Source organism: Mya arenaria, chromosome 2 (assembly GCF_026914265.1).
Source record: "Mya arenaria isolate MELC-2E11 chromosome 2, ASM2691426v1".
Taxonomy (NCBI): Eukaryota; Metazoa; Mollusca; class Bivalvia; order Myida; family Myidae; genus Mya; species Mya arenaria.
In genome coordinates, this window is record NC_069123.1 from 523,475 (window position 1) to 540,795 (window position 17,321).

The following is a 17,321-nucleotide window of genomic DNA, read 5'->3' on the forward strand; positions in this document are numbered from 1 at the left end:
AAGAGTACATCGCACACAAACTCTTCGCCCACATGTATACATTTGATAAGTTGAATGATATTAAGTGGTTATCAAAGGAAACGCATCATTCAACTCCTGTTTTAATCCATTAGCATGCAGAAACAAAGCTTGCGTTCATTTAGTGGAGTCAACCAGGAAGGTCAAATAAGAGCATCATACAGGGACGAATCCAGGAATTCATATAAGAGGGGGCACACTTTAGGATCGCAGCTTATGGTGTTATGGTGAACACCCCCTGCCACAGGAGCAGGAACCCCCAAAATAACCTCTAAATATGATGGGGAGGGGGGGGGGAGTTTTGGGGTCCTTCCCTAAGATTAATTTGGGTGCACTAGTATAAAACATAATTTCTTTTTTTTTTGTATTTGACCAAACTGCTTGTTGCAATTGTTTTTGATTTTGCAGATTTAATTTTTTTTTTTTTTTAAAGACATTGTTTTGATTTGGATTTTTTTTGTTAAATACATATCAACAAAAAATTGTAGCCAACATGAAATCTATGAGATTATTTTTTTTTATCAAAATTTCTAACAACTTCTTTCAAGACATTTTAATGTCTGACTTTAACATTAATTGAAACTTTCATGCTATCAAATGATTACATATTGCAAAATTCAATTTCAGTAAACAAGTTAAAGAAATTGAATACATATATTAAATGATATTTGAATCTCGCCAAAATTGCCAATAGACTCAATTCAATGAATATCTAGGACAGTTAAGATTTTTCTATTTACAGCCTTGAAAATACAACAACTGTTTTTGCATGTTGGGAAATCTTGTTTATATTTGATATATCATATTAAGAAATTTTATCTTGTTGATATTTAATCTTCCATATTAATATGATTTATTTTCCGTATAGATTTCTTCAAGGAAGTAGTCCGATTCATTTATATATTTGTTTTCCTCATACGATTCAAGGGTGCACCAAAACAAATAAACTTATCATACTGTGCCAAAATGACATCACAGTTTTTTTTTGGTATTTCCTTACCAACAACGGAAAGTAGGTGTTTGTTTGTTTTATTATTTTATACAAAACAAAATATGATCACCAGTTAACGGAGGTAAAAAAACAACCTTAGGATCACAGGCAATTGTGTAAGTCGGACAGGAAGTCAAAGAAGTTTAGATAATCTTTCGGTTATGCACCAGTCAATTGTAACCACGCCCCCTCCCCCAGGTCCGGGGGCATACCGGGGATAGCGGGGGAAATGGGCTGTGTTTTTACCTTCCAGGTGGCCCCGCAGTTCGGAGTACGGGGGCCGTGGTTACAATTGACTGGAGCATTATGGTAAACAAAATAACACTAGCTTAGATAGCTATTTTCCGATATTAAAAAATGCATTATGTGAACAAACTATTAATCAAATGTGGCCTCAATGCATATGGTTTTTTTTTTTAAATATTTTTCAACTGGGTGCGTTAAACTCCCAACTGTGGTTAGTGGCTTGTCTGCACCCACACAGCAATGATTTGTTATCACCAATCCTCTCAAGTTTACAAAGAATGTTTATCCGGGGATAATAATTGAAAGTAATGAATTGTATGTGCCTATCATTAAACCATGGTTCAGTGAATATTAAGCCTCAATTTGCACACACAGCCAAAATAAACCTGAGCAGCTTAGTAGTTTACAAGATATAAATAATTACACCGAAGTTAGTCCATGACATTGGACACTTACAATTACACTTAAAGTTTCCTTCCTATATTTACATAATTATCCTTTATTTACATGACTGTAAAAACATGCCATTTTATAAGTTGTATTATTATGTTATATATATGCAAAATAAATAATTAATAATAAAGTAAAAAAATATAAATAATATATTTTCATGTGACCCATTTTTTGGTTACCAAAGTTGAAAGGCGGATTAGCTCAATGTTAATCTTAGACCTTTTTATTGCAGTGGTCAGATTTAGTATAAACCACAATCATCAACTTTTAGGATTAAGGGAAATATGGGGAATTCAATAGGAATGGAAAATAAACGGGAGACCCTTACAAAAGATTACCTCAGAGAGAGGGGCCAACAAACGCCTTTTTGGGGGCTGCAATGTTTGAAATACATTAAAAATGCCTCTAAAGAATTTTCAATGATTCTTAAGAATTTTCATTATATTAAATATAAATGTATATATCTTTTACGTAAAATAAGGTGAATATTAGTTAATATTTTTAATTAACTGTTCAGTTTATTTTTAGCATGGTGTGTGAAATCTTTCGATTCTAAATAATGGTTTTCTAAGGTTTAAAGTGGTGATATAGTCTCTAAAAATAGAATATTGCGTTACATGTGAACAATCTATGGTATATGTGACCAGTACCCTGTATGCATTGTACGTGAATGATGCAATATCGGATATTCTATCCCTTAGTTCACCTATTTATACAGTCAATAATCTAAAAATAACTCTGATATAATAGTGTACTCCAAAGTTAGAAAATCTATACACAGATGAGTCATCGTTTCTGCTTTCGATTTGATAAAACCATGTTTTAAGTATTTCCGTTCGCCCCCAAGTTAAATATCATAAAATATCATCCAGATCTGATAACATACTATTTCAAGTCTTGTAAATATTTCAAAGATATTGCCAAGATATTACAAATCTTGCCAGCTAGCTCAATCGCTCTATCGAAATCTACATCCTATTTATAAATACCAAGACAAAAAGTAAAAAGTGAAATTTCAAAATACACATATATAATGTGAACCTCTCAACATTTCCTTTCCACATTATTTCTCAATTTGAGTAGAAAGGAAAAGAAACAGACAATCAAATACACTTAAAAAGTATTATCAGAATCAAAAGCAAGCCTTGGCGAAAAAGTGTTAGTTTCAAACTATCAAGCCATCAACCAGTTGTTTACTTGTAGAATTCATTTACATTTAAATCCTTAAGTTTTGACGGAAACTCACAGGACATAAAATTTAAAAATATCTGTATGAAAATTCAACTATACATTTCGCTCAAATTAATTGGATTGACAGCATTTACATAAACTGAGCTAAAACTCATCTATCTCCCTCCAACTTAACAGTGACGTGTGTAAAGCAACATTTGCCTTCGAGTAATGATCAATCTTCCTTTTTCATCTTTTTTTGTGGCTCAATTGATCTTAACAGAACCTTGCACTTAAAAAATGCACTCTAACACTGAGCTCCCTGCTTCTATATATAGATGCTCATGAACCGTGAAAAACAGACACATGTATACATAAATTAAATAGGTCAAATTACATGATCATTCAAAACATGTGTTAGTAGCTTGAATGAATGCAAATAAGACCAAAAAGATTCTGCACAAGTGGTTGAGGGCTTATGTGAGGGGGTCACGCATGTTGAACATTTTTTTTTATCGTACCCTTTGATGCAGCAATGAATCTCGCCTCTCACCCTAGAATTTGTAAAAAACTAAAAGGCTTGCATTCATATTGATAAAAAGAAACTTCAAATATATACGGAAACAAAAAAAAAAATGATTGTATGGCAATTTATCCTTAAATTTTCATGACCTTTTCTATGGATAAAGCAAATTTTAAAAACAATCAGCCTCAGATCCAATTAAAAAATATCAGATGAATTTGCATTTAACCACTCTCTATCCAACTTAAAACCTTAAACGTAAGAAAACTTCTCCTGCTAAATAAAGACTGACTGTCATCAATGAATAAAGCAAACTTCAAATTCTAACCTGCGTTGAAGTAATTGAGCTCTCTGACTCGCTACAGTAGCGCACTCGCATTCTCTGATAGGCTGGACTGCGGATCGGTGACCCGGTCTCCAGTGACATTGGCTCCTCATCCAAGGGAGTTAACATCCCGTCAAATCCAGAATCACTCTGTGACGTGGATCGTTGACGTTTTAACACCAAGGTGATATCGATACTTTCTCCCGGAGATGGGGTTTGACAAAGTTCTTCATTTCCCCGCGCCATTGTGCAAGCCGCTACCATGGCCTGTAATGGAAACACATCACAATATATTTCTTGTACTATTTTGTTACATTACAGCAAGCTTCTTTCCAAATTTGTTTTGGTTGTTAATTTTACAGATAAAGTTAGCATTTAATATGTTGTTGATTTAATTTCATCAAAGTAGCCACCATTTTTCTGCCCTCCCCAAAGAAATGTCAAGTAAACAAGTGTTTACTGAAATACTATTTAAACAAGACTTAGTGTCTACTGAAATACAGTTTGAACAAGACTTAGTGTCTACTGAAATACAGTTAAAACAAGAGTTAAAACAAGTATCTAATGAAATGCTGCTTTAACCTACCGCCATCTTTTCATTGTCATTCTGCATCTTTGTCTCGTTCTCGGAGATATCGAACTGTGTCAAGCCCAAGCTATGACAGATATCATTGCAAACATGACTGTAGAAGAACAACGCCATGCCTTTCGCGCCAAGATTCCCGTCACCGTAATCTTTTCCATCAATTGTGTGGAGTTGGGGGTCAGTGTAGAGATCGCCCACGCCCTGAATGTCTACCACGATCATCTGGTGGCCGGACCGCTCAAACGTGAAGTGACTAAAAGCCTGAACAAAGATTCCTTGTTTTGATAACACTTTTAAAGATGTACTCTTACTCCCAAATCAGATTTACCACAATTAATGCAATTGTTTTAATATACCAAAAAGGATGAATAAATGTCAAAAACAATGGTTCTTATGAAGGATACCAAATTTAATTTGAAAGAAAGTTACAGAAAACATGGTATTTCTACCTTATGAGACAATAGTAGTTAACACTAAATCTTTTAGCACTCACCAATCATTTAATAATTGTGCGTTTAAAGCTAGTAAATAGAGGGTTACAATCTTGTTATCAGTTACTAATATTTTCAATAAAGGCGTAATTTAGTAAGAAGTTAAAGGTTTACCACTCAAAATATATGTTTGTTATACATGTGTATGTATTGATTTTGATTATGAGTGTCACTTTAATAATGACTATGAAATACAGACCCTGATAGAAAACGAAATCTTATCAAACATCAAAACTGACTGTAATTTACAGATGTTCTTAAGAGGAAGAAAATAGAAGCATCACTAACAAGGATTCTGCATTAGCCTTAAATTTTCCAACGCCAACAACAATATTGATCAAGCAATGACAATAGCCCATTTTGGGGTAAAACAATGATATTATTTAAATTATAATGACTCAACATAGCTATGTACAGTTCTGCGATGTTTTACTGCGACTTGATTTTCAAGGCAGATTATATTGATCCAGTAATATCACATGTTCATGAGATCACACCTAACTTGGAAAACAACCTGGTGATCAGCCATCAGTGACAGCTGTTTTAATTATGCTGCACGCTGATGACTAAATGTTTTTGTAATAAAACAGCGGTTTGCACTTTATAGCATTATTTAGAAGATAAACAAGTATGCATACTTATATAAAGTCTAATCACATGTTGAGATATGTTTTCGAGCATTATGGTGCGTAGATGTGTTAATACCTATGACACATATTAATCTCTAAACTGTGATAGCAATGACACATATTAATCTCTAAACTGTGATAGCAATGACAAATATTAATCTCTTAACTGTGATAGCAATGACAAATATTAATCTCTAAACTGTGATAGCAATGAAACATATTAATCTCTAAACTGTGATAGCAATGACAAATATTAATCTCTAAACTGTGATAGCAATGACAAATATTAATCTCTAAACTGTGATAGCAATGACACATATTAATCTCTAAACTGTGATAGCAATGACAAATATTAATCTCTAAACTGCACTAACTAGGATTGAAGCAATTATGTGACAATGGGCCGATTGTTTAGAATGTTGTTTAAGTTAACAACATTGTTAACATCCTCGTTGTTAACTTCCAAATCTTTACTGATCTTGAAAGTTAATGGTTAAATTTGTGATCAGCAGCATTTATAACAAGATTTGAGACAACTATTTCAGCTGTACTTGATTTATGGAAATTTATGAGCTCATAATCAAATATCTCACATTTAAAAGTTAACAACAATGTTGTTAATCATGTTGTTAACTTTAACAAAGTTTTGAACAATTGGCCCATAATTGGTCTTTTTTACTTCTCAAAGCCTCTGAAAACTAAAATTCAACACAGACTGCAATTATGTCTTACCTGTGGTGTATTTCTCAGCTTAGCGTCCACAAATCCTGAGTTTGAGTTATACTTGATATAGTTGCCCTCGATCAGATGCTCGCAATGGTACAGCGGTGAATCTGGTCGGTTCTTGAACTCAAGAATGTACATCTGGAATATGTCCACCTGAAAAAGAATGTGTGATTTTTAAGAATGTGCAATATTTCACTTCCATTTAAGCAGACTAGATGCACTTATCATTGTTTTGACTCTCTGCAGCTACATGTAGTGATTCTGGATATATTCAATTTTGACGGACATCATGGGGGCCATTTCCATAAAGATCTTAGTTGATTTCTAATCTTAGTTGTAAATTAAAATTATCTTGGTTTCATTTTTTGCTTGTGAATTAAACTTGAGCCAACATTGAAAATAAACAAGAAGTTGAGGAAATTAAAATGAAATGATGTCTTGCCATTTGGGAAACAGTCTTAGACAGTTTCTACCTAACATTTTGTTTAATTCTTACACATGCTACCCCTGGGATTTTGACATATATTTTCTTGCATTAAAAGTGGTATGTTATTTTCAGTAATTAGACAAAAGGAATGAGGCTATGCTTTACAATGTCATACATTAGGTACAGACCAAGATGATTTTGGTTGGAGATTTCTGATACCAAATGACTTGCAAATTTAGATATGATCATTCTCATTCATGCTTATAATTTCATTTATTTGGGCATCATCGGTAAAAAATTGTATTTTAAGACCAATGACTGTTTTTTTTTTAAATTTCACTCTATATAGTTGTCAGTCATAATACTGAAATTATTTTTTCTAAAATAGACCTTATTTACAAGTAATTCTTCCAGAAATACACTGATTTCTTCCGAAATCTTTAGATGTAATCAACAAAATACTTGCAATAGATTAACACACAAACATCTTATTACAAAATAGCAAAAAAAAGTACAAATGCCTCAGGTATTTTGCTATGTTATTGTTTATAACCATTGCAACATTACTGTCAATATGAATAATACTGGTAATAATTATAACAGACGAAGGTAATCATCATTAGTGTCGCGCTGTGTAAACCAACATAGCTCTCAACCCCCAACACACACACACACCAAAAAATATAGTGCGAAAAAATAGGACAAGCTTGTTTACGTCGGTAACATCACATGACAAAAATAGCGAGCCATCTGAGACGTTTCCAATATCAGCAATTGTCATTGGCAAAATCAGAAAAAAACAAATGCTGCTATCAGCAATATGGGACACAATGCCTTGATCAATTGAAGGGCAGCCATTGATCTGGTGTGTCAGCTAAGTAAGCCTTTTTCTGTGTCTGAAAAAATGATCTACGCACAGCAATGGAAAAGATATATTAATAGCAAGAGGGCGCTGACCTGTAAATAACTTATCTGATAGATTTTTAATCATTGTCTTGTTTATCATATCCCAATTCAAGGATCAATGCCTGATAAATATTTTCGGCAGAATTTGACAAAACAATAAATGTTTATAAAGAAAATTGACTCACTTAAATGGTGCTAATTAACGAGGCATGGCTTTAAGCAGTATTAGTTAATTTGTTTAAAACGATTGCATTAGCACATAAGTGCACATATAAATCACACTAATTGTGTTATGAATTAACAGGGGGTGTTCACAGGTTGTTGTTTTTTCAATGAGGCCTAAAAAAAAATTACATTTGGTTCGGGTTACCCGACCCTACCTACGGAATAGGCGCCGACCCTACCGTTTTTATAGTCAGTTTGAAAAAAAAATGAAAAACTAAAAAAAAAACAAAAAAAAAACAAGAGGGCCATGATGGCCCTGTATCGCTCACCTGTAGCTTTGCTAAATAAAGTGAACATTCTGACCTATTATCATAAAGATCCAATGAAAAGTATGGCCCCTACAAGGTTTTTTTACTATCTGACCTAGTGACCTAGTTATTGACCGCGGATGACCCAATGTGGAACTTGACCTAGATTTTATAAAGATGATCAGTCTGACCAAGTTTCATAAAGATTAGGCTAAAATTGTGACCTCTATTGTGTTCATAAGGTTTTTCTAATATCTGACCTAGTGACCTAGTTATTGACTGCGGATGACCCAATATCGAACATAACCCAGATTTTATAGAGATGATCATTCTGACCAAGTTGCATTAACATTAGGCTAAAATTGTGACCTCTATTGTGTTCACAAGGTTTTTCTACTAATTGACCTAGTGACCTAGTTATTGACCGCGGATGACCCAATATCGAACTTGACCTAGATTTTATAGAGATGATCATTCTGACCAAGTTACATTTAGATTAGGCTTAAGTTGTGACCTCTATTGTGTTCACAAGGTTTTTATACTAATTGACCTAGTGACCTAGTTATTGACCGCGAATGACCCAATATCGAACTTGACCTATATTTTTCTATAGATGATCATTCTGACCAAGTTGAATTGAGTTAAGCCTAAAATTGTGACCTCTATTGTGTTCACAAGGTTTTTCTACTAATTGACCTAGTGACCTATTTTTTGACCTGGGTTGACCCAATATGGAACTTGACCTAGCTTATGTTAAGATGATCATTCTGACCAAGTTTCATTAAGATAAGGCTAAAATTGTGACCTCTATTTTGTTCACAAGGTTTTTCTAATAATTGACCTAGTGACCTAGTTATTGACTGCGTATGACCCAATATCGAACTTGACCCAGATTTTATAGAGATGATCATTCTGACCAAGTTGCATTAAGATTAGCCTAAAATTGTGACCTCTATTGTGTTCACAAGGTTTTTGTACTAATTGACCTAGTGACCTAGTTATTGACCGCAGATGACCCAATATCGAACTTGACCTAGATTTTATAGAGATGATCATTCTGACCAAGTTGCATTGAGATTAGGCTAAAATTGTGACCTCTATTGTGTTCACAAGGTTTTTGTACTAATTGACCTAGTGACCTAGTTATTGACCGTGAATGACCCAATATCAAACTTGACCTACATTTTATAGCGATGATCATTCTGACCAAGTTGCATTGAGATTAGGCTAAAATTGTGACCTCTATTGTGTTCACAAGGTTTTTCTACTAATTGACCTAGTGACCTAGTTATTGACCGCGGATGACCCAATATCGAACTTGACCTAAATTTTATAGAGATGATCATTCTGACCAAGTTGCATTGAGATTAGGCTAAAATTGTGACCTCTAATGTGTTCACAAGGTATTTCTACTAATTGACCTACTGACCTAGTTTTTGACCCCAGATGACCCAATATCGAACTTGACCTAGATTTCATAGAGATGATCAGTCTGACCAAGTTTCATAAAGATTAGGTCAAAATTGTGACCTCTGTTGTGTTCACAAGGTTTTTCTAATAATTGACCTAGTGACCTAGTTATTGACTGCGGATGACCCAATATCGAACTTGACCTATATTTTATAGAGATGATTATTCTGACCAACTTGCATTGAGATTAGGCTAAAATTGTGACCTCTATTGTGTTCACAAGGTTTTTGTACTAATTGACCTAGTGACCTAGTTGTTGACCGCGGATGACCCAATATCGAACTTGACCTACATTTTATAGAGATGATCATTCTGACCAAGTTGCATTGAGATTAGGCTAAAATCGTGACCTCTATTGTGTTCACAAGGTTTTTCTAATAATTGACCTAGTGACCTAGTTATTGACTGTGTATGACCCAATATCGAACTTGACCCAGATTTTATAGAGATGATCATTCTGACCAAGTTGCATTAAGATTAGCCTAAAATTGTGACCTCTATTGTGTTCACAAGGTTTTTGTACTAATTGACCTAGTGACCTAGTTATTGACCGCAGATGACCCAATATCGAACTTGACCTAGATTTTATAGAGATGATCATTCTGACCAAGTTTCATAAAGATTAGGTCAAAATTGTGACCTCTATTGTGTTCACAAGCAATTGTGAACGGACGGACGGACGGACGGACGGACGGACGGACGGACGACGGACGAAGAGTGATCACAAAAGCTCACCTTGTCACTACGTGACAGGTGAGCTAAAAATATATATTTTTTTTAAAATTACTTTTTAATATTAAGTTTAAACCTTAAATGCTTGTACAGAAGATAGCTTTAACACCATTCTCCAATGATGAAAATTATATTCTTATATAAAACCTAATAAAAAAAAAAAAAAAAAAAAAAAAAGCCTACCTACCCTACCTATATTTTTTAAGGATGTAACCCTAACCAAACAATTTTTTTTTTAGGCCTGACAGAAACTAATTACCATTCCTAGAGCAAAATCAAATACTGCATGAGATTAAAGTGAAATTCAATGGACATGTGCTAAATGTTACAAATCCATTTCAATAAAAGACAGCAAGTAATTTAAGATTGCAAATGAAATTAGAATACAATGTGTGAATAGTTTTGCCCCTGGACTTAAAGCCAGACAAAATATCTCAGAAACAGACGGATGTTCAAACTTTTTTTATTTTATGTTTAAGCTACACAGCTATGAAGTGTTGACTGCACTCACTTCCTCCAAGGTATACTAGGGCCATTCTCTCCTGGGAACATAATTATGAGTTAAGTTTACGGCTACTAAGCTGATCAACTGGGTTCTCGCTAAGAGCTCCACTGTCCACAAAGTTACCCAAAACATTTGAGACTTCATTCTCACATAAATGCATGACCACAAGTCTATAAAGTTATGCGAAAAATATATATCTACCTTTTTGGGTGGATTGTGTCGGCTGTACTCTTCCCCCCACAATTTGGCGTCCATTTGCAGCTTCACGTCCTGGAAATAGACGTCCCGTTCCACTGCTTCCATGTAACGTTTCGCGACAAAGTTGTGAGTGTGGTTCCAACTTTCCGCACCCACATAGCTTGACAACTTCTTACTGCAATGTACAAGCATTTTGTTTTCATTATCAGAAGATCTCTTATTTTAAGAAATTTTAGTAACGAGCCAAGTTGTGTAAATTTTTAATTTTGAGCCTTGAGTACAGGGTTTGCGACTGCAGAAAGTTGCCCAAGATTTTTCATTCATCCCATTAATGTTGCCCAATACTTCAATCTGAGAATGGGCTGATAGTAATTTAATATTGTTATACATTACAGCTTCCCTATTTCATTTTTAACTGACATTCAGTGTTGTCCTGTTTTCTACATTTGTTATTGTTTAGCTAATGACGTTGTTGTCAGGGTTTTTTGTCTTACTTTTTTCCTGTTTTGTTAATGAACTCATTGTCAGGGTGTTTTGTCACCTTTTTTCCCCTGTTTGCTTATGAACTTGTTGTCAGAACGTTTTGTCTACTTTTTGTCCTGTTCGCTAATAAACTTGTTGTCAGGTATGTTGTCAGGGTGTTTTGTCTAATTTTTTTCCTGTCCTGCTAATGAAGTTAGTGTCAGGGTATGTTGTCAGGGTGTTTTGTCTACATGTACCTTTCCCTGTTTTGCTAACAATTCTGATTGCAGCAAAATTACATTAAAACAGATATTACACCCAACCATCATTTTCTCTTGCGGAGTTCATTTCCTGCCAAAGAATACAGTTACCTATGTCTTCCCAATATACTTGGAAATCTATCACTGTCAGCAATAAATATATATACCCTGTTTTTTTCTCACGTTCTAATAACATAGGTACGAATAACAGTCAACAATATTGAACCTGTAGAAAATAGTGGGTTGCAGAAAAAAATATCCTCAGAAAACTTTTCAACAGAAAATTATTCTTGCCTGGAGACAATCTCTAAGGGTACGGCATAAAACAAGCATCATAATAGTTTATGTGTTGTTCTGACAATGAAATTTACCTCAACCTTCATCTACTTATGTTTTTGTGAAAGTATGCACAGCCGAACACGTCCACAATATTACAAGATGTAAACTTCAAACAGGACAATTGAAGGTGTTGTTTTTCCTTCAGTTTTATATTTCATTTTATTAATGTAAAATATGTTCAAACTGCTTTCTTCTGCAGTCGGCATGTCTCGCCTTTCTTATGTTTAAAAACTTCACCTATTAAATAGCATTTAAAAAAAACTAATTAACTTAAACCATGAAATGCATTGTAGTTAATTTATGGAAAAACTTCCTGCATTTTAATAGTTGAAATGTGTGAATAAATGTGTCATAGGAAGTTAAACTGTAAAGACATGCTATCACTTGTGCAGTTCGCAGTAAGGTTTGAATAACAATCTATTTGTTGAAAGTCGACTTACATGTAAATGTCATTGAACTACATTGACGCAAATGCTGACGAAGTGCTCAGGTGTAAACAAGTGTGGAGGTAGATCCAGAATCCTTTGAAATTGACCCAGATTTGTAACTGGCTGACATTGCAGGTCATAGACGAGATAAATGAGTTCAACTTACAAACACAGTTAAAATAATTTTCTTTCAATATTACAGCAACATTGAACTAAAATTGTCATTAGAATTTTCGTTTTTTGGATGTTGTATGAAGGTAAATAACTGGAGAGCGATTCAGGACCCTGTGACCCAGATAGGTAACTGGCTGACATTGCAAGGCAAGATAAAAGATTTCTGCAAACACAGTTAAATATGCACTCTTACTCCCAAATAAGTAGTACAACAATTTATACAAATTTACTAAAAAGGATGAATAAATATCGAAAACAATGGTTTGAAGAATACTGTGTATAATTTAAAAGATAGGTGCAGAAAAAGAATTTCTAACTTATAAGATTATCATTGATTTCCGTAAATCTTTTAGGACCCACCAGTCATTTACTATTTGTGCGTTGTCAGCTATTTAATACACTGTTACAATCCTGCTCTCATAATTTATATATTCATATTAAATGCATTATTTAAAGCACTTAAATGTTTATCACTCAAAATTTATGTTTGTTATATTGATTATAAATATGAGTATAAGGCCTAAAAAAAACAACATTTGGTTCGGGTTACCAGACCCTACCTACGGAATAGGCGCCGACCCTACCGTTTTTATAGTCAGTTTGAAAAAAAATTGAAAAACTAAAAAAATAAATAAATATTTTTTTTCGTTTTTTTTTTTAATTGCTTTTCAATATGTAGTTTAAACCTTAAATGCTTATATAGAAGATAACTTTAACACCATTGTCCAATGATGAAAATGATATTCTTATATAAAGCCTAATAAAAAAAATAATAAAAATAAATAAAAAGCCTACCTACCCTACCTATTTTTGAAAAGGATGTTACCCTAACCAAACAAATTTTTTTTTAGGCCTCACTATAAAAACAATTTTCTTTCAATTTTACAGCGGCATCAAATTAAAATTGTCATTAAAATTTTCAATGTTTTGGGGTTTTGTTTTTAAATCCTCAATTGCAAACTTCAACAAACATTTGACTTGTAATTAAAATTATCAGTTATTTTATTCTTTTGAACTGAAGGAGCTTAATTAAAGAGCAAAAATTGGACCATAAATAATCTTTTTGCACTTGAAGTAAAAACTCGGTGAGATATTGGTTCATGTACCTCCAAAATAACCTCCAAAAATACCCGACAGGCAAAAACTCAGGCACAACAGCTAGCTAGTACATTGCAAAATCCCATTACTAGAAGTACACCTATACGCTTTTAATAGCTCTATTTAACATCTACTTATTCATGTTTACCTAGACACAAAATTGAGCTAATTTTAGATCTTGAGCACTCGAATGTTAGACTATGATATTGGCTGAAATGTACTAGATTCTATTTACCCAACAGACAGGGTCAAAATGTCACCCAATATTTACCCTTCATGGCGTTCAACCAGAAAATAAACAATATGTTGTTGAGAGCAAAAACCTCTGAAGCAATGAAAAATAATCATTGTTCTGAGTAATAAAACATGGGGCAAAATCCTAATATCATAACGGTCTATTGTATTAAAGGGACTTGCTCATGTTTTGACTCTTAAAATATTTTTTTCCGATAATGCATCTGAAAACACCCATATTATATTATAATTATATTACTGATATCGAAATTGCAGAAATAAAAACTATTAAAGTATTAAAAAACTGGTAATAGTGGGCAGTGAACCCACAAGAAAAAATAGAAAACTGAAAACTTATCCTGTGACTCGCCCATTAGGATTGATTCTAGCAGAATTTAAACCTTTCTTGACATTGGTAGCATCACATGATAATATCAATCAACTAATCATGCAACAGCCTTTAGTTGAACTCCATAACTAGTGCTTTTCAAATTGATGACTACAAAGACAATATTCTAGCATAATTATATCAACATTTGTTGAATGGTTCAAGCCGTCAGTATCTTAGTTTTAACAATCAAAATGATTTGCCACACTTTATTCGTAATAAAAAGAAATCTGTAAAAAGTGCATTTTACAAACCATGAAGTCCCTTTAACTTGGCAAGAGCATTGAATATGTCATTTGCAAGGAAAATATATACTCAATTTTAAAACTGCACTGCATGAAAATTGCAAAATGAAAAGGCTTGCCTCATTGCAATTATATAGAAAGCATTGAAGCCACATTTTCCCATGTTTGTTATAAATGTGAAGTGAAATCTGACTCATAATGCTGCACACAGGGAAACTTGAACAACAGCTGTGGAACCTATCCAAAGACGAGGCATTTTCATGCTTCTATCTGCCAGGTATTTGTGTTGTGCAGAAACAGTAAAACCAGTTTATGAACTGCAAGTGGAACAGTTACATGTAAACCTTGGTGTCGCAACAAATACCAGCCCACTACTAATACATAGTTTGTTTTGTTACCTGACAGACTCACAAAAATAGCTGCCTCCAAAACAAGTTTTCCAAGCTTCTTCGATGTTTTTTTCTTTCTTCTGTTCATTATAATATTTACAGGTTAGGAAGTAAAACCGAAAGTAGAAAAGAAAACTACCACCCACACCTGAAAGTATGGGTTGGGTAACACTAAACAAGCTATATTTTAATTGTGGCCTCCTTGTTATTATTATTATTGCAACTACTACAGCTGCTGCAGGTTTGCATTGTTGGCCTGTGATGGCACATTGTTGTTGTTGTTGTTATTGTTTAAGATTTGCTGGAACATGCATGTACCCCATGCATCCCACAGATGGCCTGTGATGACACATTGTTGTTGTTGTTGTTATTGTTTAAGATTTGCTGGAACATGCATGTATCCCATGCATCCCACAGAAGGCCTGTGATGGCACATTGTTGTTGTTGTTGTTGTTATTGTTTAAGATTTGCTGGAACATGCATGTACCCCATGCATCCCACAGATGGCCTGTGATGACACATTGTTGTTGTTGTTGTTATTGTTTAAGATTTGCTGGAACATGCATGTACCCCATGCATCCCACAGAAGGCCTGTGATGACACATTGTTGTTGTTGTTGTTATTGTTTAAGATTTGCTGGAACATGCATGTACCCCATGCATCCCACAGAAGGCCTGTGATGACACATTGTTGTTGTTGTTGTTATTGTTTAAGATTTGCTGGAACATGCATGTACCCCATGCATCCCACAGAAGGCCTGTGATGACACATTGTTGTTGTTGTTGTTATTGTTTAAGATTTGCTGGAACATGCATGTACCCCATGCATCCCACAGAAGGCCTGTGATGGCACATTGTTGTTGTTGTTGTTATTGTTTAAGATTTGCTGGAACATGCATGTACCCCATGCATCCCACAGAAGGCCTGTGATGGCACATTGTTGTTGTTGTTGTTATTGTTTAAGATTTGCTGGAACATGCATGTACCCCATGCATCCCACAGAAGGCCTGTGATGGCACATTGTTGTTGTTGTTTTTGTTTAAGATTTGCTGGAACATGCATGTATCCCATGCATCCCACAGAAGGCCTGTGATGGCACATTGTTGTTGTTGTTGTTATTGTTTAAGATTTGCTGGAACATGCATGTATCCCATGCATCCCACAGAAGGCCTGTGATGGCACATTGTTGTTGTTGTTGTTATTGTTTAAGATTTGCTGGAACATGCATGTATCCCATGTATCCCACAGAAGGCCTGTGATGGCACATTGTTGTTGTTGTTGTTGTTTAAGATTTGCTGGAACATGCATGTATCCCATGCATCCCACAGAAGGCCTGTGATGGCACATTGTTGTTGTTGTTGTTGTTGTTTAAGATTTGCTGGAACATGCATGTACCCCATGCATCCCACAGAAGGCCTGTGATGGCACATTGTTGTTGTTGTTGTTTTTGTTTAAGATTTGCTGGAACATGCATGTATCCCATGCATCCCACAGAAGGCCTGTGATGGCACATTGTTGTTGTTGTTGTTATTGTTTAAGATTTGCTGGAACATGCATGTATCCCATGTATCCCACAGAAGGCCTGTGATGGCACATTGTTGTTGTTGTTGTTATTGTTTAAGATTTGCTGGAACATGCATGTATCCCATGCATCCCACAGAAGGCCTGTGATGGCACATTGTTGTTGTTGTTGTTATTGTTTAAGATTTGCTGGAACATGCATGTATCCCATGCATCCCACAGAAGGCCTGTGATGGCACATTGTTGTTGTTGTTGTTATTGTTTAAGATTTGCTGGAACATGCATGTACCCCATGCATCCCACAGAAGGCCTGTGATGGCACATTGTTGTTGTTGTTGTTATTGTTTAAGATTTGCTGGAACATGCATGTATCCCATGTATCCCACAGAAGGCCTGTGATGGCACATTGTTGTTGTTGTTGTTATTGTTTAAGATTTGCTGGAACATGCATGTACCCCATGCATCCCACAGAAGGCCTGTGATGGCACATTGTTGTTGTTGTTTTTGTTTAAGATTTGCTGGAACATGCATGTATCCCATGTATCCCACAGAAGGCCTGTGATGGCACATTGTTGTTGTTGTTGTTGTTTAAGATTTGCTGGAACATGCATGTATCCCATGTATCCCACAGAAGGCCTGTGATGGCACATTGTTGTTGTTGTTGTTGTTTTTGTTTAAGATTTGCTGGAACATGCATGTATCCCATGCATCCCACAGAAGGCCTGTGATGGCACATTGTTGTTGTTGTTTTTGTTTAAGATTTGCTGGTACATGCATGTATGAGAAGATAATACTTTCTCCAGCAAAACTTTAGGCTGGTGTTTACGCTCTTACCCCTGAGAATACCTCCTGTAGCTCACAACGAATGAATGATTTAGTATAGCTTAAATAAAAGTACCAGATAGTAGGTTGGTA

The 17,321-nt window shown here is 34.7% G+C and overlaps 1 protein-coding gene across 2 annotated transcripts in view; it reads right to left on the bottom strand.

Annotated features, from left to right (window-relative positions):
* The window catches only part of LOC128204487 (eukaryotic elongation factor 2 kinase-like), a 30,169-nt gene that overhangs the window by 9,408 nt on the left and 3,440 nt on the right, over window positions 1–17,321 (bottom strand). Inside the window, exons 4-8 of one of the 2 annotated variants that reach the window (XM_052905904.1) lie at window positions 10,873–11,044; window positions 6,165–6,311; window positions 4,313–4,573; window positions 3,730–3,993; window positions 3,400–3,432 (exon numbers count right to left, since the gene is read on the bottom strand). In XM_052905904.1, coding sequence (XP_052761864.1) covers window positions 3,400–3,432; window positions 3,730–3,993; window positions 4,313–4,573; window positions 6,165–6,311; window positions 10,873–11,044 — 877 coding nt within the window. The remainder of the gene's footprint in view (window positions 1–3,399; window positions 3,433–3,729; window positions 3,994–4,312; window positions 4,574–6,164; window positions 6,312–10,872; window positions 11,045–17,321) is intronic. The other variant, XM_052905911.1, reaches the window with a different exon arrangement.